General features: G+C 36.7%; 1 protein-coding gene across 2 annotated transcripts in view; it reads left to right on the top strand.

The window, feature by feature from the left end:
• Positions 1-21,821, top strand: part of USP53 (ubiquitin specific peptidase 53) — a 44,430-nt gene that overhangs the window by 16,680 nt on the left and 5,929 nt on the right. Inside the window, exons 3-15 of one of the 2 annotated variants that reach the window (XM_089525882.1) lie at positions 4,496-4,588; positions 5,521-5,655; positions 6,312-6,425; positions 6,511-6,593; positions 8,469-8,574; positions 9,554-9,700; positions 10,952-11,101; positions 11,497-11,668; positions 12,762-12,911; positions 13,910-14,056; positions 14,275-15,001; positions 15,908-15,984; positions 17,801-17,897. In XM_089525882.1, the coding sequence (XP_089382008.1) occupies positions 4,496-4,588; positions 5,521-5,655; positions 6,312-6,425; positions 6,511-6,593; positions 8,469-8,574; positions 9,554-9,700; positions 10,952-11,101; positions 11,497-11,668; positions 12,762-12,911; positions 13,910-14,056; positions 14,275-15,001; positions 15,908-15,984; positions 17,801-17,897 (2,198 nt within the window). The remainder of the gene's footprint in view (positions 1-4,495; positions 4,589-5,520; positions 5,656-6,311; positions 6,426-6,510; positions 6,594-8,468; positions 8,575-9,553; positions 9,701-10,951; positions 11,102-11,496; positions 11,669-12,761; positions 12,912-13,909; positions 14,057-14,274; positions 15,002-15,907; positions 15,985-17,800; positions 17,898-21,821) is intronic. The other variant, XM_089525883.1, reaches the window with a different exon arrangement.

Genomic DNA, 21,821 nt, shown 5'->3' with positions numbered 1-21,821 from the left:
AGTTGGCCTGCAAAGGGTATGCGAACGTCCTTCCCAAATTATTCCCCCCGCCCCTCCACCAAACAGGAGCATCCCTCTTATCTCTGGTGTAAGATTGGATAATAGTAGTCCGTGCTTGCCTTACGTGGGGGATCCATTCCGGATCCCGCCGCGTAAGGCGAATTCCGCCTATGCTTGAGCCCCATTGGAAACAATGGGGCTCGTGCGCGGCGGCGCAGGAGGGTGCAACGGGCGCACGTGCCCATTCAATCGAATGGGACGCTCCGCCCTGCGCGCACCCCACGGCTTGAGCGCGTATGCTCAAGGCCGCGAATGGCATGCCCGCGTATGGCGCGGGCACGCTGTAGTATACCCATTTGTTTTTTTCAGTTAAAGTGCTGTTTCTGGAGGCTCCCAGGAGACTTAATTCACCCATTTTTGATCCAGGATTGCAAGCCAGTTGTGGGGAAATCCTCCTTCTGCTTCCACCACCTCTGGTGTAAGAGAAGATGTAGCAACATGATGCTACTGTCTCTGTTTGCTTTCCCTGTTGGAAATACATACACAGGTAGAAGGGACCTCATGCTGTCTTTCAGACCAGAAATAACAGTGACATTTCCCAACATCACCACCACCTGTGTTCCTTATTGGGTAGGAATGCCCTTATCTTCTATCTAAAATTGGAAACAAGTACGTTTTCCATTTAGAGAGTGTTGTGTGTCACTCTGGAGAAGGGGGAACGTATGTCAGAGGAGTGTATAAATGATATTGGGGGACTGGGGGGGCTTAATGGAAGCTTCTTGTGGTAACATCGTCCATTCTAGAAGTTTAGTCATAGTGGGCCATCTGGCTTCTGGTGCCAGTTCAGTTCCCCTTCCCTATTCTGAGAGAAAGAATTATTTTTGGAATACTTATGTGTTAGTTTTCCTGTGGTAGATATCTGCCCCTACTATGAATCGAAAATTAATATAAATTCTGTACAAGACATTTTGATTATTATTGCAACTCACTGTTTATGAGTGAAGGTCGGCAGACAGTTACTCAGTCCTTATACATTTTTGACAAGTCAGAACTACAAAGAGGCAAGACAAAACGCTTGTAAATCCTGAAATCTAAATTTACAAAGCAGAGGTGGGAAAAGGCAGTTTTGGTGGACCAAGACTGTACTTTTTCTAGCAACAAGGATAAGAGCCACTCTTAGAAGGCTCCAGGACTGACAATTCAGCTGTAAAATATGTCACAACCCCCCCCCCCCAAAAAAAAACTGTTTAATCTGCCCCCACATTCCCCCCCCCCCAAATCAGAAGTGGACCTCTGGCTTCTTATAGTTATTTATTTGTGTAATTTTTCTTAATCTCTGGATCCCATGAAGAGTTCATGGGATGCAAAATTGATTTCCAAGCTTGCTAAAGTTGTTTCTGTATATGCCACAGTAAAGATGCCAATTCTGAAATGTATTAACAGTGAATAAAATACAATTGCTATAGAGACATATTGAAACAGTTGTTAAATGGTAAGTCAGCACTTATGTAAGTCTTATTGATTCCATGCGTCTTCTCTGGTTGGGACTAGCAATTGGATTTAGCCCAATAAAAATGACTGGTGCTACCGTAACTTTTAAAAAGAAATGCAGTATGCATTTACTACTGGATAACTTTCACATGACATTGTCCCATAAAATTAAGCAATGAAAATTACAAAATGAATGAAAAACAAATAAAATACAGAATACCTTCATGTGAAAACTTAAATATATCAGTCAAGTACATCAAATTGTACTTCCTATTTAAACCAAATGAAGTAATGAATTCAGTCTGTATAAATAATCAAAAGTCAACCTTTTCATAATTTAGTTAATGTGTAATTTAGTTAACTGGCAAAAAGGCTTCCAAGTGGCATCTCATACTTTGTGAGTATGACTAAAAAATTTGCTACTTGGCATCCATCAACACACCTTTTGTTTAAATCACAGTGCTAGTATCTTAAGATATGAATAGTAAAAGCCATTTTAATTATTGGGAAGTTTGTTAAAATGTGCTCCAATTGTGCAAGCAAAGACTCATATGCAAAGTACAATCTATATTTAGTATTCATGTAACAATGAAAATGCTGAAGTTTATGTCATCAGTTACTTTAAAAATAAATTGAATTAATTTGCCTCTTTTCTTTGCAAAAAAATCTAACTTAAGTGGTTGCTTAATTGATTTTAAGTAATTGGACAGAGGGCGGGACTGAGGCTTCTTCTGCCCTGCCTTCAACACTACCATCCAGCTCCAAGCCAAACTTAGCTTTTTATTGTTATTGTGATTTGCCATGTTATTTGATTCTTATTGTTATTTGCTATGTATTTTTTACATACTGTCTTATTATAAGTTGTTATTTTATAATTTTTGCTGCTTTTGATTTTAGATTGTATGCCGTAGGCAGGTTTTATCTGTATCTTGATTGATGACTATGTAAAGTGCTGTGTAAACTTACAGCGCTCTATAAATAAACTATAATAATAATAATAATAATAATAATAATAATAATAGTTTCTATCACTACAAGTAACTTTCATCTGGTAAGAAACAGTTTTTTAAACCTAGCTTTAGTTGTAGTAATGTCACCACTGACTGCTTACACAGAATTGATTACAGCTATTTCTAAATTTATGGCCTCTCTTGTTTCAGCTGCCACAATCTTCAGAAGGGTCATAACTTTCTCTTTTTATTGTGACCAGTATGTAGAAAAGTTTGTGCAGATGTGTTTGTGATTATAGAGATAATTTTGCAGTTGGGGTGGTCATGACCTCAAATTCAGAATATGGCACTTTTCGATTTTGTGACTCTCCAGGGGACGTCATGTCACTCCCATTCATCTTTAGGGCATCTTGGGATGTTCCCTTCCTCCAAAACAGCCAGATGTCCCCCAGAAACACAGAATATCACTTTGCAGAGTGTTGCAAACAATTTTGTTTGTTCTTTTCCACCAGGAGAACTGGGGGGATGATGTTGGCTTAGGAGGCTGTAATGGGAGTGCAAAGGGCTGTGCTCAACCCTCAAAGGGCCATGTGTGGTTCCAAAGCCTGGCACTCCCCCAAAGGTCTAACATTCCCCACAGCTTATTAAATGAATGAACTATTTAATGAACATATATTCTTTTATAAGTTTTTATATAGGCTGAAGCAGCCATAAGACTTTTTCATTTTCATTTTTGACATATTCCTTCATTTCTAATACTTGTTTTCAAAAGATAACCAGGATATGAAGGTTTGTTATTTCATATGAGATGTAAGAAGTACATTTGCAAACAGCTTCATCTCATCTGTTCTTCAGTTGGATTTGCTTTGTTTGAAATGAGCCACTGTTTAAATTGACCTCTAGATTTTTTAATTTTTCTTTCTGAAACAGTGACATCTGTAGCATCATAACTTCAGATTTCAGCTAACATTCATAGTTTATTAATCTATTAGGTTCTGCTGATTCTGCCCCAAATTGATCACATTTGTCCCTTCCAAATGTGATGTACACTGTATTTGCATGAATATTTGTTGTTGTTGTGTGTCTCCAAATCATTTTTTACTTATAATGACCCTAAGCGTAACTTATAGGGTTTTCTTGGCAAGTTTCTTCAGAGTGGGTTTGTCATTGCCATCCTCTGAGGCTGAGAGAATGTGATTTGCCCAAGATCACCTGGGTGGTTTTTTTAAAATATTTGAGCCGGGAATTAATCTCTATCTCCAGAGTCATCATCCAACACACAAACCACTACACCATGCTGACTTTACCCTTTATTTTATGAGAAAAAAAATAGCTTTACTGTTTCAGTGAAAATTTAAACCCTTTAAATCTGAGTATTATTCATAGTACAAGAATGCAAAGAACATTCCTTTGTTCTAACAATAGCTATTGGGATTTTCATGATTTAATTTTTATGAACACAAGATATTTGCAGTGAATCAAATGACAATTATTGCTTTTAAGCCATTAAAATAAATTTCTGTGTGTGTACTGTTCATATTAGTTCATCTTATACATGTATCTTAAGACTTGATACTGTTTTAACCACCATGGCTGCTGGGATTTGTTATTTGGAACTCTATTTGGAATTCTGTGCTAGCTCACTCTAGTGTTACACCAAAGTACAAATCTCAGGATTCCACAGGATGCAGCCATAGGAATTAAGGTGGTTCCAAACTGTTATGCGCAGTACAATGTAAAGGGGATAAAAATAAGTATCAGTAAAAGACCATGATAGTTACTGGGTAAAACATTGTTCATGGTTTCTTAAATAGTCGTCAGATGATTGCACAATAATGAATTGGTTAGAGGGAGTAAGATGCAATTTTGAATAATGATAATGTTCAATATTTGTATTGAATTTTAACACGATTTCACAAAAAAGGTTAAATTAATGTATTCTGTCTGTAAATCAGTGGCAGATATGTTTGTTGTAGTCCTTTGACTCTGAGACAGGAAAATCCTTGGGAAAGAAGTAGAAACCTTCATTTTCAGCTTTTTCATCTTCCCTCTAGGTTTTATGGCAACTCGACATATTTCGACGGAGTTTAAGAGGACTAACTGGACATGTTTGTCAGGGTGATGCTTGCATATTTTGTGCTTTAAAGGTAAACAGAATTGTGTTACCCATTTCATATGGAATGAGGGCGAAGTATGGCAGAATAAAGTCTAATTGATAATCATTTCCAACATATGATGTAAATAAAATCAACATATTTTGATTTTATATAATTGATTGTCTTCTCATTTTATTGAAGAATAATACAGGAAAATGAATTTAATAACATTGAAATTGTAAAACTTACAAGTTTAGGGTAGTTTAAAATTTATTCCTTTTTAAGGTAACATTTGCTGACAGCTTTAACTGCTGTCATAAATTATATTCAGGACTTAATGAAGCAGAGCAATGGAATGTTGATTAGAAAAGAAAAATATGAAATGAAAGAGGAAACAGCTGAAGCCCCTAGCATCTTGGAGTATCCTGGAGGAAGCCAGGGCTGGTTGGAACCTTCTACAGGAACAATCCTGTTAGTGGGCAAAATACACTACAACATGTTTTGAACTGTACTGTATATGACTATGTCATATTCTTCTGTGCTTGCAATTGCCAGGGAACAACAAAGGGGGAAAGACTCTTGCTTCTATGCCCTCTTTGTGCGCTTCCTAAAGGCATCTGATTAGTTATTGTGGGAAGTGGGATGCCAGAAATATCTTTCTGAGTCAGCTAGAGTTTTTACAAATGTTTTATTACTAAAGCATTAGCAACAATGCTGCTCCCTGGCAGTCTTTAAGTTCATTAAGATCTAGGTGTGTGGGAAACCTTCCACACAGCATAGGACATACAAGTAATTATTTTTTATAGTTTCTATAATAAAAAAAAGAAAATGCAGTATTAGGTATTATTTGACAAGTGTACACTGTGTTCTTGATACCCAAGCGTTACTGGGTTATCTTTTCGGTGAAGAAAGAACCTGAAATGCTATACTTTTAAAACAACAAATATACAAAAAATATTTTAATCAATGCTATTGACTTCCAGACCATATTTACACAATTCCAACACAGTCGAGAAAAAGCACTCCCATCAAATAATATGAGGCATGCCTTAGCTGAAAGCTTTAAAGATGAACAAAGATTTCAACTTGGCTTCATGGATGATGCAGCAGAATGTTTTGTAAGTTTGTTGTTGTGGTGTGCCTTCAAGATGTTTCTGATTATGGTGACTCTAAGGTTATCATGGGGTTTTCTTGTCAAGATTCGTTCAGAAGAGGTTTGCCATTGCCTTCCTTGAGGTTGAAAGCATGTGATTTTCAGTACCTTAACATAATTACAGTATGTTTAAAAGCTTTTTAAAAAAAATTGTAGCCATTGTGATAGACTAGCTAAAGGAAAAAATTATATCTATAAATATTTTGTTCTGCCTCACTGATACAGTGTTCTGGGTTATAAAAAGTGTTATACAATCATTCTTTAAGACATTATTTACTGACAAATACCTGAAATTGGTGGAATGATCTCAATTCACTGGCTCTGAATATTGTAATGTGTACTATATGGAGGAGATGATGGACATTCTGGTTAGTTTGCTCTTAGCTTTTTGCTATATGACCTGGAGTGGGTACTAACAGTTTGGAATGGGCATCAGATGTAGAACAAGGGAGCAACTGGAAGATCCTGATATGAAATCTTGCACCTGCAGAAACAAAAACTTTTTTCCCCCAAATGTACTTGTAAGCAACTTTTACTTATTATTATTTTTGCTTGTAAGCAACCTTGAAGACCTGAAAGGAAGAATATAAATTTTTTAAAATGCTGCTTTCTTTCATTTAGGAAAATATCCTTGAAAGGATTCACTATCATATAGTGCCAAGCAATGAAACAGATATGTGTACTTCTAAATCCTGCATTACTCATCAGAAGTTTGCTATGACATTATATGAACAGGTAAGATAGATGTGGATATTACTTTATTATTTTGAAGATATTTTTAAAAGCTGTAAAAACTAAAACTTTTTTTTAAAACTTATAGTGTGTATGTCGCAGTTGTGGGGCATCTTCAGATCCTTTGCCTTTCACAGAATTTGTGCGTTACATTTCAACTAAAGCCTTGTGGTAAGAGCTGTTGCTTTATTTTCTTTTTGTGTTGTCTTTGTGCCTTTTTCTTTGTCTTAATAAAAGTACTACGACAAAACCAGTTTGGAAGTTTCTTCTCTCCACAGTCTCATGGCATTAGAATTGTGAATTTCAGGTTAATATTAGCCTGATTTTACAGGTATGGATCGGATCTAATAGGGAACTTCTATTGACAGAACTGCTTCTGTCAGGCGGGGGGGATTCTTTTTACCATTGCAGTGCCCATGCATCCCCAAAACCTACAGTGAAGGATTTATTGAAGCCAGTTTTTAGGCAATACAAAACCAGTGTCACATTGAGTGTAAGTCTGTATCTGGAATATTCCTAGCTTGATAAACAATCTGATGAACTCCTTATCATGTTATTGAATCATAGATAACCAAAGATATTCAAGGAAATTATTTTATTCTATTCTTATTCTTTATCCCACCTTTTTCCTGACATGAGATCCAAGGCAGCTTAAAACAAAAAGATGAAAGCCTGATAAAAAACAACTTTTTTTTAAAAAAATAAGTAATTTAGCAGTCCTATTAAAACACTCCTTTAAAACCAAAAGTAAAGAAGATAAAAGTTCAGCACACTGGTTAAAACACCCATGTTCTACAACCAATTAACAATCAAAAGCTTCTCTAAATAAAAAGATATTTGCCTACCAGTAGAAAAAAAGCAGAGCCAAGCCTCCTGTGAGAGGGAACTCAGCTTGGGAGTAGCCATGGAGAAGCCTGTCTTCACCAGATGCCCCTGTAAGTATGGTGGGACCAAGAGAAACCCCTCCCCAGATGATATTAAAACTTAGACAGGCTTATACAATGAGGTAATAATAGATTTAGATATTAAAGAAAATAACAGAATTAGTTAAAGGTTTTGCAAAAATTGGAAAAAATTAAAGTACTGTAAATGGAATCTTATTCAGTACTAGCATTTCACAGCTTGCTTCTTGTTTAAGGCCTGTTTTAGTTGTTGTATGTCTTCAAGGCACCATATGAACTGATAAGGAGGAACTGTTTTTGGGATGGTGGAAAGTTAACTCTGTGTCAAGGCAGGGACTTATTTTAGAAACCTCTGTTTCCTGCTTCTGAAGAATCAGCAAAAATTACATAAACCTGCTTAAGGGCACACACACATATAGATACAGATATCCAAAAAAGGCAAGAGAATTAGAAGAAGCTTTATAGGTTTTTCTTTCATCCCATCCCTCGCCTATTTCAGTAGAGCAGGATAGGAGAGGCAAGTGCTCTGAGCAGACAGCAAATGAAGCAATAACTTAATTGCCTCCTGCCATCCCAAATGACTTGATTTCATGTCAGCCCAAGTAGGATGGAGATTTAGAGATAAAAATATGAAATATCTTTTAAACAAAATTCTTAGACTTCATCATATTCACAAGTATTTCCATTATATGCCACAAGCAGTTTCTTTGAGAAATTAAAATGTTTCTAATCTACTGCATGCCCAGTTCTGGTGCATATGATCAGAATTTGTTATTCAACAATTATTTACAAAATCCTTTGGGGAAATTTTAGGGATCCAAGTAACACTAGGGCATGTAGTCTGTTTATTTATACACTTGTAGTGCTTTTTAAAAAAAACAATATATGGTTCCTGGGCTTTTGGAAGTAACGTGAGATTATTTCCTGTTGTTCATTTAATTGACTAATGGTACTATTCTGACTCACATATTGTATTTTTATACTTTTCATTATTCCATAATATTTTCTACTTAGATGAATTTAAAAATTCACAATTCTAAATAAAGCTAAATATGTAAAAGAAACAAGCAATGCCTAATAGTAGGTTGCTGTTACCACAGTGTTTTATACAAACTTAAAAAATGTTACTCATTCTTCTAAACAGCAATGAAGTAGATAAAATGTTTGAAAGGCATGAACGTCTCAAGCCTGAAATGTTTGCAGAACTGCTTCAAGCTGCAAATACTACAGATGACTTCAGGAGCTGTCCTGTAAGTAAACTAAAAACAACTATACTTTTCTGTTTCACCAAATTGTCTTTGATAGTAGTGAAGCTGAATACTCAGTCAAGACAGAACGGACAAAGAAATATCACCTTTTTAAAATGTTGACTTTTCAAATTCATGTAGTGTCTCATTGCTTTGCCCTCAAAGTCTTAAAGTTGCCTTGGATTAGTGCACTCTGAGTTTAAGAGAGACATAAAATAAGTGCAGTGATCAGAGCAGATAGATAGCCATCCCTTGGAACAGTAGATGAAACCAATAACTATATTTTAAGGCTGTCAGATGAAGTACATTTGGGAATTTTTATGATACAGAAAAGTAAGACACTGTTGTTAAAATTTAGTGTAGCTGTTACACTTTGTATGTGGACACTGTCCATATTTATAATGCATTCTCCTCTTTTCACAACTGGATGAATGTGTTCATAAAATGTATTAACCCTGTGCATACTTAGTTACAAGTATAGAAGAGTTCATTATGGAGGGTTTTGTCTTAACTGTTGCTACAGTATATGGATCGTACAAGCAGCAATTATGTTATATTAAATGGCTTAAACTAGAAATTAAGGTATCCTGATTAAATGTTCTGCAGTTGTTTCATTTAGCTCACCACATGAATTTGTTTTAAACATAACCATTTTCCTTCAGTGGTTTCCCTCCTCATTCTGTCACTGCTCAGCTATGTTGTAGTAGATATATTCCAAACTGTTAAATAGCAGTGATCACAGAACTAAATAATAGTTATTTATCTCTGTCTCTCCAGGCACACATTGTAGAGATTTTAGCAGGAAAATCAGATCAGTAGGGCCATAGTACTAGCAGTGTAGTGTTAGCTACTTGCCATTTAGGTTAGAAATAAAGTAAGAAAATATTAATAAACATGTGTGCTGCAATTTGAATCTGGATTCTGTCATGTTAAAATGAAGCCATGTGAATTAAACATAGGTACTTTTCCTATCTTTTTCTAGAGTAACTGTGGCCAAAAAATAAAAATCCGTCGTGTTCTAATGAATTGTCCAGAAATTGTCACAATTGGTTTAGTCTGGGATTCAGAACATTCTGACCTGACAGAAGATGTTATCCGAAACCTGGCGACACAACTCTATCTTCCAGGGGTATTTAAACAACCTTATTTAGCATAAGTTGTATTCTTATGTGCATTTTTTTTTTTAAAAAAAAGTCTAAATTACTTAAGAGCTTAGTGTGTGTGAGACACCCCACCTTTTCTGACATCACAGTTTTTAACTGTAAGAGAAAGTAACACAGTGGCTTCATAAAATAATATGGTGAGATTAGAGATATGAAGGCCTTGGGGACTAACAGAAATTGGTAAAATCTGATTATCTGTTTTTCAAAATTCTTTTTTTATTCTGGAAATATTAGAAAAATTAAAATTTTGGAGGTGATGGAAAGCAAAGATTGGTTTATGTAATATTTCCTTTTAAAGTGATGAAGCAAATGTTTAAGACAGTATATTCACATATGTATTCTCCAAAAATTATTTTGAAGAACAACGTAACAGAAGGACTTTTATGTACGATAATATATAGCATCTGATCATTGCTATTCTCTTGGGCTGGGTTTCCTTTTCTCAGTTCTTTTTATGGACTTGAGTGCTTTATGTTTGCTTGACACTGTGAACAACTAGAGAAGACAGAATAATATCCTCTGTTTTACTAATGTTAATGACTTCTTCTGTTTATTGTTTTTACCTCCTCTTAATAAACTGGCAAAACCAAAGAAATTTTCAATGGTTCAAGACCCTGTAGCTCCCATTTGTAACAAAATAATAAAAAAATTTAAAAGGAAATTCAATTTGTAATTATTTTCTGAATAAATTATTCTTTAACATAACAAAACTTATAATTTTATGCCAAACCAAATTAGTCATAATACATATTATGTTCATAAAGTAGCAAAGGGAGTTTCAGTCTTTCAAGGGTGGTAATATCACATTTTTCCCAAAACCTGAAAATTTTACATCTCTAGGTAAGATGGTTTTTAAATTTTTATGTGGAAAATGGGTAGGCTACAGTTACTGAAATTTAGTAAAACATCTCTTCATCCCACAGCCAGATCCTTGTCCTGTGCTGCAAAACTTTATGGGAAACCCTCTAGAGCAGGCTTTGGGGTTGCATTGAGGAAGGGAAGGAGAATGTTGTATTGACTGGTGCTGGAAATAAGCCTCAACAAAAACAACAGCACTGATGGACTTCAAACCATGTTGTGAATTTTGAATGTGTTAAGGAATCATAAAAATGCTTTATCTGTTCTGCTGCCAAAATTTAAAACACAATTTTTAGCTTAGCTTCATAGATTTCATGCTTTTGTGCCATGCCCCTTGTTGACTGACATTATTCTTACAGCTATTTTATAGGGTTACAGATGAACATGCCAAAAATAGTGAGCTTTTTCTTGTTGGAATGATTTGCTATGCAAGCAAACATTACTGTGCCTTTGCCTTTCATACTAAGAGTTGCAAATGGGTGTTATTTGACGATGCTAATGTGAAAGAGGTAAGATCTCATGTACTCATTCTTGGCATTTTACTGAACATATGGATGTATTGTAGAACTCTTGAGGGAGATTTATAGGAATTTATGACATGCTTAAAGTTCAAATCAAATTACCTGACTTTTTATTAAACATACACACTTTCTGGGAAAGTGGCAGTTAAATGAAAAATGTTCTGTAATACTGAGTTGTGCAAGAAATTTGCTATCTGTTTTTACCGTTAAAAAGCAAACATGCAAATAGCAGTCATTTTCTGTTCATATGTCTGTGTTATCATTAATAGGATGTTAGACTTCATTGAATGTCTAAAGATGATCACCATTTCATTTTGAGTGCATTAAATGTTTCCCTTGTAACTGAATTAAGTGAATAATACTTGTATGCTGAAAACATCTAGGTTGGAACAAAATGGAAGGATGTGGTGTCCAAGTGCATTCGGTGTCACTTTCAGCCATTGCTGTTATTTTATGCAAACCCAGATGGTACACCTGTATCAACTGAAGATGCACCTAGGCAGATAATTAACTGGTCACATTATAAAGCCTCTGCAGGAAATGGAGAAGAATCTGGTAATAAAGACTTAAATGTTTACAGATGTATTACTTAGTACTGTAAGAAAAATATATGAATCTGTATGTAATCTATTAATGCACTTATTACCTGAGATCACTACTCCTAAGAGGAAAATAATTTTACAGACCTCTTCTTGTGTTGTAAATTTGCTTGTCCCTCTCCACTGGCAATCACAAGGCAGGAAATCTGAATGCATGGTGGGCCAAACCTATGTGCTGAATTCTGCTGCATGATACAGCCTGGGAGAGGGAAACTAGTCATGGAGATCAGCATCCCTGTGATGGAACGTAATTCAGCTCTTAACATGCTATATAGAGAGGGAAAATTTAAAAAAAAAATGGGGCTAAGGGCAATTAAAATTTCAAGTGGGATGATATGATGGAGGTGTTGCATATACTTCAAGGGCTGGATGGATTAAAAAAAATCAATATTGTAATTTATTTATTTATTTATTTAGAGCCGATTTAAATGAGTAAATTAATGTTAGATTATAGGAATATAAAAATATAGCCTTTTATTTAGGCTGTACTCCAGTAGCCATTTTTCTTACAAGTAAGCCTCTTTGAACTCAGAGGGAGTCACGTTTGAGTAGTCTTACATAGAATTGCACTGTAAGGGGCCAAACAGACGGCCTCTTTCCGACAGCTTCCCAATGGCTTGAGGTCATATCATTTAGATGATGCACAACCCCAAGCCGGCAGGAAGCCACTGTGAAGCTGTCCAATTTGAACTGGTGCTTAAGGAAAAATAGGAAAACACATCATTGAGAAATTTTCTTCTTGCTCATTTAAATTGCATTAACTTACTGGTCCACTCTGTTAATCTGAAGGATAGGTTAAGATAACCTTCTGTTAGTAGTGAACAGGGAGGAAGGCTTGTCTGAAATGCTGAAGCAGTTTGATGTTGATATTTTGGGTATTTCAATTCCTCATCTCTTTTTTGCTCCCTGTATTAGCTGGGCTACTTTGGCATGGTTACATCTTGCTTGATGAATAAATGATTTGGGGCTGATAAGAAAATTAATTTTCTATTAAAAATGAATACAGAATTTTGAGGGGTACTAACCTTGTTTAATATACCTCTTACTAGGGTTTGAAAAGTATGGTTTTCCAAAGTCAGACCATATAAAAGAGAATGGGTTTGGAGAACCTTTTATTCAGAAAAGCACTAAAAAAATCCAACCAGAAAACTCATCTTTTAATCGGAACCATATTCAGTGTAGCGGTGTCAGAGGATCAGGTATATATCTTAAAACTACTTGAACTAGTTTATAACTGTTATTTACAAAACATGTTGCATAGTTTAGTAACTTTTTAAAATTATCTGCTGGAAATAATTATGTAATACATACTTAAACTGTTACATTATTACATTAAATTTTTGTTACATTATTATACTGAACTGTTAACTGACTAGTGTCCATATAGCATTAAGTGAAAACAAATGTCGTCTTGAACTAATTGGCTTTGGTTATCTCCAAGCAAAAATAGATTTTTACCAAGATGTTGTTCCTTTTCCAAGGGAAGAGTCTTGTACCTAATCTTGACTTGAATGAAAAATGCTGCAGCTTGATGTACACTAGAATAATATTGTCTTTCAGCAGGGAAGGTTGAGACATGTTTTGCTACTACACTTCTGAAATGCTGTGATTTAAGTGCAGCAGCAAGCTGCCAAGTCTAATCATGATTTCTATTCTGAAGATGATTGCATTTCAGTACCAAAAGATCTTGTAGCCTTCCTCCTAAATTTGGACTTTTTAAGGTTGCTACAGTTGAGGAATTACCAAACAAAGCATCAAATAAAACATTTTGCTTTGGGGAGGGGTACTAATTCCCAGTCTCTTTATGCCTCCTGCAGCTTAAAGGTTAATTTTAGTTTTGATCAAAATTAATTTACATGTCTCATATTATATAGTATTCAGTATTATGCAATAATCAAAAGAATCGAACATTGAATAAAGTCCAACTTCCTGGGGACAAAATGGCAACTCATGTCAGATTTTCTTTTTGTTGTGAAATGGGATGCTTCATCTAGTAGGGATTTCCTCTGTAGAATATTTTTTTACTTACATACTTCAAGAACTATTTATATTTATGTTGTTTATTCATTTTATTCTGCTATCAGTTATAATTGGTTGAGTTGATCTATTGTATATGGTCCTAATTAATGGCAAGCTGGCCTGTTTGTTGCCGCCATGTCTGTGAATCCTTAATGCATATTAACCTCTATTGTTTCAGGAAAATTAGGGTATAATGACCACAGGGAAAAGGCAAAGGACATTTCCAGAGAGTGTGCTCAGAAGGTTGCTGAGATGAAAAATATCTCATCCTCTTTAAGAAAAGATGTGGACAGAGGATCAAAGAGAGACTCAGGAAAACAGAAAGGTGACAAACTGTATTTTGACAAGGAAAATGTCCTATGACTAACCTCTCCTACACACCCTGATTAAAGAATCCCTTGTCTTTAAACGTTCTCTTTGAATATTTGCTTTGAATTTCTAATGATCTGACTAGAAGAATAAATTGCTTAAAAAACAAGAATTTATTAACACTCTGAAGGCAAATTTAAAAGTGCTCTCTCTGTTTTTGTTTTTCTGTTAAAGACCTGCCTGGAGAAGTACGCACACATTTTAAACCAGGATCTCCACCATCTGGAAATGGATTTAGACAGAATTCCAATGAGCGTGTGTATGGTAGTCAGGGTAAAGGGCCATACAGACATGAAAAGGTTCACAACCAAATCAGACCCACTACACAGGTGTTGGGATCCAATAAAACAGATGGCTTTCCTGATGGAGAGAAGATAAGTCGCATGAAGGCTGACAGCATCACTGGTTATGACACAGACAGTAGCCAAGACTCCAAAGACAAAGGAAGTGTCAGTAGCAGCAAAAGTCGAAGTAGAGGGTGGAAGCCCATGCGAGAAACACTGAATGTAGATAGCATCTTTAGTGAATCTGAAAAAAAAGAGCATAGTTCAAAGCCAAAACTAAATGCAAATAGCAAACCAAAACATGAAAAAGAACTGAGTTCAAACAACTGGCCAAAAGAAAATGCAAGTCAAAAAGCCTTGATGACTATTTATGAAGATGAAACAAAGCAGACAGGGAACCGTAACTCCTTTGATTCAGAAGGGAAGGAAAATGCAGAGAAAGGCAAAGGATTTACAGAGAGAAAAGTTCATACTGACAGTTGGCAGATACAAAGGACTGAGTCTGGCTATGAAAGCAGTGATCATATCAGCAATGCATCTGCCAATCTGGATTCACCTGTCATTGAAGGAACCAGCCCAGTTGATAACACTATCAGTAAAGAAAGTGCTTCTTCCAGGTAACAAAAATAAAATTTATTAATATATATCTATTGTAATAAAATACTGTTAGAAATTTTAATTTTTTTGTCTTGAAACCTTGACTGAGGAAACAAGTACTGGTACCGTAATGACACAATGTAAATTCATCCTGGTGGGGGGAAATGTCAAAAAACCCTAGTTCTCATAGTACTCAAAACTCTGAATAAAATAGTTACTGGATTTAATGTCTCCTAAGTAAAGTTTCCTGTATTTTTTATTTAATAACATAACAAAGGTATCAATTAACACGGCCTTTTTTCCCTTTTGAAAATATGCACTGATAATAATGCTCCTGCATTTTCATGTTGTAATGTTTGACTTTTATTTACAGCATTTTACCTTGCTTCTTAGCTTTAAAATAAAAACAAACAAAAAACTTTCCCTGCTCCAAAGGTTTACATACTTTCATTGAAATATTAGTACTGCTGCCAAATGTCTGAGGATATCCAGAGCATAATCTCTCTCTCTGTTTGTATGTGCGTGTGTGTATGGGAGAGAGAGGGGGAGAAAGGAGAGTTCATGCAGAGTGAAGGTACAGTGACCTTGCAAGTGTCTTTGCTTGCCATTTCTAATTTAACTTCTGCTTGGTCAGGTACACTATATTGGTGCTTCTGCATTGGCTGCTTGTCTTCTGAAAGGGAGACAAATGACATGACAGAATTGCTAACAAACATCTCTTCCAGGATTGGAAGAGAGAAAGGAAAATTAAGAGGAGTTATTGTGCATATGTCTTCTTGTACAGGAGCTTTCCATTTGGAAGTCTCCAATATGATAAACATAATTGTTCAATTAACATTTTAGTGAAATGTTGTTTGATACTTAAGTTTAGTGAAATCTCCATTTTGGCAGCAGCTAATTGTTTGACACATCATTGTATATTATAGTGATCAGAATCTATCGGTCAGATATTCTGGGTGTGTCTTGCAGTCTACCTCTCAGCAGGACAAAAACTCTTTGGATGGTAAGTATTTAGCTGTTTTATCTGATTGTTAAATGATAGTTAATTTTTAAATCTTTAAGTGGAGGCTGGATGGCCATCTGTCGGGGATGCTTTGATTGTGAGTTCCTGCATGGCAAAGGGTTGGACTGGATGGCCCTTGTGTTCTCTTCCAACTCTATGATTCTATGAAATGTAATCCCCTTTGTACTTACAATTGCTGCAGCTGTGTAACACATTTTCTATTTCTTTTTCCCTTCCCTCTGATCATTATTACACTTTTCAGCATGCTTTCTGGTTTCCTAACATCTGGCAAAAAGTCATGTAAAAATGACACAATCATTTATAAACTAAATTGTTTTCTGAAAGATGGTTCAAGATTTTGGACAAGATAGCTGCCTCTCCATCCATTCAGGGAGAACTTTAAAGTGTTTGTATAGTGAAACAATTTTCCAAGTGAATTCTAAAATTAACAGAAGCAAAAATTATTTTTTGTTACTGTTAATGCTTCACTGATAATAATGAATGCTGTGCTCTATAGGCCTGATGTCTGCCATATTTAGTTTGACTAGATCCTAGAGCCAAATTCCTATTGGACTGTCTCTGGTTTTAACCATGCATGGATCTTCATGTCAGCAGAAGAGAAAAATAACACTTCTATTTTTAAATTAGCTGGAATTTTGAAGGCACAAACCTTCTGGTGTCAGTGAGCAGCTTTGATTGAACACTTGCCATATTATAGGAGTCTCATATTATGAGCATCTGCTGCCTCCTCCTGTTGAGTGCATGCAATTGCATAGCAATGAACGACACTCTTTAATGTGTATAGAAAATGTAACCAGTTGTGTCTGTAGCATGTTTGGAAAACATCAGTACAGTGACATGCAAATGTATACAGAAAATCTTTTCACAATAGTTTCACATTAGTTTCTTGTAGGATAACATGGTTGCCTTTAGTTCCTTGGTGTTTCTTCTTTTAGTATCATTTGACTTTGATGGCAAAATAGCAGAATTTCACTTCCAAAACATGTATTTGTAAATGCAGCAATCTTAGAATCCACACTGACACCTTGATGTTATTTTCTCAAGTCATATATTACATATGTTACATCATATGTTTTAATTTTATAAGTATGTCCCAGATTTATTTGTTCATGTGTATATAGTTGTTCTCCATGCATCCCAAATCTTGTCCTAAATGCATTTTACAGCATGCATTATAATTCATCATCAGAGCAGAACAGCAGGAAAATGTTCAATAGATAGGATTAGTGAGCAGTTCCCTAAAACATATGTTCAGCTTGCCTCTGGAAAGCATCCAGAGAGCTGTATATCCTGGAGCAGATAATGTTCACTTTCAGAAATCTATATTAATATAGTGATGGCCAGCCATGATCACAAGTGAGCTACATCAGTTGAAAATAAGTGCTTAAATCTTTCCAGTTGCACTCATGCAGACTTTAAAAGGGCTTAAATTTGGCTGACTTCTAGTGTCTAAAAAGAATCCATGTACTTTTATTGACATCTAAACATGTTAAAATGTCAAAAGCTTGCAACATTTATGGCTCCTGGAAAGAGGGAGTATCTTTTTACCCTTATAAATAAAGCTGTTTTAAGAGATTTTTTGGAATACTGTAATATGTTGAAAGGGGAGCCGGTGTAATGTAATCGTTTAAGTATTGGACTATGGCCATGGAGACCAGTGTTTGAATCCCCATTTGACCATGAAAAGCTGCTAGGTGACTTTGAACAAATTACACACTCTCTGCCTCAGAGGAAAGCCATGGCAAAACCAAGTCAATACTATGTGTTGAAGGTAAATATGAACACTGTTTTGTAGGTTTGAAGAAAGACCAGGTGAATACCCATGTGAACTACAGAACTCATAACACATCGTCAGCATCTCATCTACAGATGCACAGTATGCCACTGAAAAGGTAACTATTTTAAAACTCTATCTATACAGCTAAAGCAGTGTTGGGCAACCTTTTCTGAGTGGAGAGTTGGTGAACCTCTTAGGTATTGCAGTGCTGCAGCAGTGCTGGTGGTGAGTGAAGTCCTACATATTCATCCTTCCTAGAACAGAGGACTTTATCACATGGGGAAAATCACAGGTTTAAACAGTGAAAATCATATGAAAACCATGCAGTCACGATTAAAATTTTCACATGACGTTGCAATTAAAGTGTCATTATCACGGGATTAAACAGGCAGTAAACAGCAACAAATCATTCACAGGGAAATCCTGTGAATGATTTGTTGCTGTTTATTGCCTGTTTATTCCCAGGATAATGACTCTTTAATTGCAATGTGTGTGAAAATGTTAATCGTGATTGCACAAATTTTATTCAGTTTTCACTGTTTAAACCCCTCGATTTCCCCTGTGTGATAAAGTCCAGAGAGAGAGGGGGGAGAGAGAGAGAGAGAGAGAGAGCTTCCAGTTCAGGCCAGACAAGAACATACACCCTTCCCTTTCCCCTTAACAAATGGACATATACTCCTGCAACAGAAGAATAGATAGATGCACACACTGTGCCTACCCCACCAAGCAGCTGCAGTTTACCTGTAGGAGATGCTATGCAGTTAATGACCATCCTTGCACTCCATCCTTTCCATCATAAGCTAGCTTCTCCTACTTGCCAAATAGGTGCTTCGTGGAATGGAAAGACACAGTTGTGTTGAATTGTCCCACAGTAGAACATACCAGATAGACTAATAAGTAAATGCCATGGCTAAGTATGTATTGTTGTGTTTGCCCTCTGAGCTCAGATGCTCTGGGATCCTTTCTTCAGAGAGCAGTAGTGGAACACACCAAGTAGAATATCTATTTGGCATTGTAGCCGCTGTGCTTTATGGTCAGGCGACAAAGAATTGTCTGTGTAAATTGCATTCCCCGAGTAGGCAAGCAATTGTTTTCTGAGCTGGGTGGACCCCAATTTACATGGAGAGGATGTAGGTTAAACTGTCTGAACCCACTGTTCCCTGAGGAGGGGATTTTGGAGGGTGCATGGAGGGTGGGGTGCAGGAGAGACCTCCCAAGGACTATGGATTTCCCAAATTTAGTCTAAAGCAGTTCGGATATGAAACCACACTTTGTTACACTGTAATAAATATCTTGAAAATGTTTTTTTTAAAAAAAACTTTGAAGACAAATGAAACCTATGTGTCTAAAATCTCTGTGTATTAATATTTTCGATCCCATGTTTTGGATACCTAAGTTGAAACATTTTTCAGAGTTTGAAAACTTATTTTATGTATTTATTTATTTGATTTGTGCTGCCTTTCACCCAGAAAGAGACCCAAGGTGGCTCACAAATAAAAATTCTTACAAACATGCTACAATAAAACAATTAAAAACACCAGCTAAAAACAATGGCCTGTTACAGACAGCCAAAATAAAGCTGCTTCGAGTCACAGTGGAGGCATGGTGTTTCAATGATCCATGAGCCCTAAGAGTCCAGAAGCTGCACCAAAGCCATGCTCCAGTCCTTAGGGCTGGAGCGTGGCTTTGGTGCGACTTCTGGACTCTTAGGACGCATGCATCATTGAAACACCATACCTCCACTGTGACTCGAAGCAGCTTTATTTTGGCTGTCTGTAACAGGCCAATATAAAGTTACAAACATTAAAACCACAATACCCACCCCATATAACAAACACCCCATATAAAAGCCATCCCATTATTTACAAATTAAAAGCCTGCCTGAATAAAACCGTTTCTGCTTGCCAACAAAAGGCAAGCAGGTGGGGCAACCTTGCTTCTTGCGGAAGGGCATTTTCTAGAGGGTGGGAGCAGCCACCGAGAAAGCTGTTTTTCAAAACCTCACCAGGCAAACCTGTGATGTTGGCGGGACCAAGAGAAAGCCTTCTCCTGAGGATCATAGAGCTTGAGCAGGTTCATATGGGGAGATACGGTCTCTCATAGACATGGTCTCTCTTAGTCTGGACCTAAGCTGTGTAGGGCTTTGTAGGTAATGACCTACAATACTTTGAAGCCCTGGTGGCTTAGTGGTTAAATGCCTGTATTGCAGCCACTCACTCAAAACCATATGGTTGCAAGTTCAATACCAGCAAAAGGGCTTCAAGCTTGACTCAGGCTTGCATCCTTCCAAGGTTGCTAAAATGAGTACCCAGATTGTTGGAGGCAATTAGCTTACAGTTGTAAACTGTTTAGACACTGTTAGTTCAATATGAAGCAGTATATAAATGAAGCTGTTTGAATTCTGCCCAGAAATGAACGGGAAACCAGCAATGCTGTTTCAGCTGTTTCATTAATCACTGTCATCCATACAGATTAATTAAAAAATAATGTTACAAAAGTAAAGCTTTTCATATTTAGTTTTGCACCATTCATTTTGGTTTTGGTTTGGTTTTGCACCTGTTAGTTTTGGAAAAATTCAAGTTACAGAACTGTAACAAGTACAGTCGGCCCTTCTTATACACAGATTTTTTATACACAGATTCAAGCATCCACGGTTTGAAAATGTTCAAAAAAAGTATAAATTTCAAATATCAAACCTTGATTTTCCATTGTGCTATGTCATTATATTTCATTGGGACTTGAGCATTCACAGATTTTGTTATCCACGGGGGATCTTGGAACCAAACCCCAGCGGATAACAAGGGGCCACTGTACGACAATTTTGTAAAATATCTGGAAATGACCGTTGGTTTGGTGGTCAAAGTTATTAACTGTCATTCACAGGTCTGACATGTTACTCCAGTGTTTAATGATCTTTGAAGACCTAGGCCCGGAACAGACTGGCGCCTTGCACCAGCCTGGGCCCGATTTTAGGGCTCGGGAGAGCAGAGCATCCGCACGATCCTGAGCCCTACAGCGCTGTCTGCGCACCAAACGGCATGGTGCACAAGAGATGTTACCGTGCTGCTCAACAGTGCTAATGGCGCCTCAGCGTTTCGCAGCTCCTTTTTCCAGGCGCATCGTTGCTGCACCATTTGATTGATGCAGCCACAATCCGGGGGAGGAAGGGGCAGCCTCTCTCCACCTCTTTCCCCCAGTCTGTAAAGGCCCTTAGCTTGTTTCTGGGTATGGTCTCAAAGTGCTGTTCTTCACCTAAAAGTTCATAAATAGCACCTTCTTTTCTTTCACCTTGTCCATGTTGTAAAATAATCAGACACCTTGCTATGAGCAGCCCTGCATTCAAATATTATGTAGATGGCATGTAGGAAAAAATATATGGAATTGTCAGTGTTTGAGAGGGCAATTCAATATTGTTAAGAAGAGCATCTGAGGAAGGAGGGTGAACATGTATATCTTTATTTCTGTGGTTACAACTGTGTTTCAATAACTTAACATGATGTATAATTTTAGTCAGTTAAAATACCTAGATTTTTAGCTACTCTCAGCTTTTATGAGGGCAGGTTTTAAATGAAATGATTGATGGTGATGCATAAGCAAAAGAAATAATTTTAAAATATAAATACTGTATGTACACATGTATAAGTCTAGAAGTGGTAGTCAAAAAATTTACCCCAAAAAGTTTGGTCAGCTTATCCACAGGTCATCGTAAACTCTGTACCTTAACTTTTATCAAATACGGAACCATACCTCTTCTCTGAGTAGAGTGGCAAAAGGCGAGAGCTTAGTGCGTTCTGGGAGAACCTAAAAGCACTGACCTCTTCTACTCTTTCTGCTGTGGCGGCATTTCTTGCCTTTCAATGCCTGGGCAGGAAAATAACAGCAGTGGCTCTTTGGTACTTGCTCCTTGGTTTGCTCCTGTGAAGATGCACATGATGATGGGGGAAACAGTTAAAAAGCCTCGTCATATAGTCATGACATGTGCACTCCAGCCACCTTTGGAGCAGGCGGTGCGGTTGGTGGGGTTTCAATGTGGCTTCGG

Source organism: Sceloporus occidentalis, unplaced genomic scaffold, assembly GCF_023333645.1.
Source record: "Sceloporus occidentalis isolate IW3139 unplaced genomic scaffold, rSceOcc1.0.p SCAF_5, whole genome shotgun sequence".
Lineage (NCBI taxonomy): Eukaryota > Metazoa > Chordata > Lepidosauria > Squamata > Phrynosomatidae > Sceloporus > Sceloporus occidentalis.
Note: the sequence above shows the minus strand (reverse complement) of the source record. Positions and strands in the feature narration are given on the sequence as shown.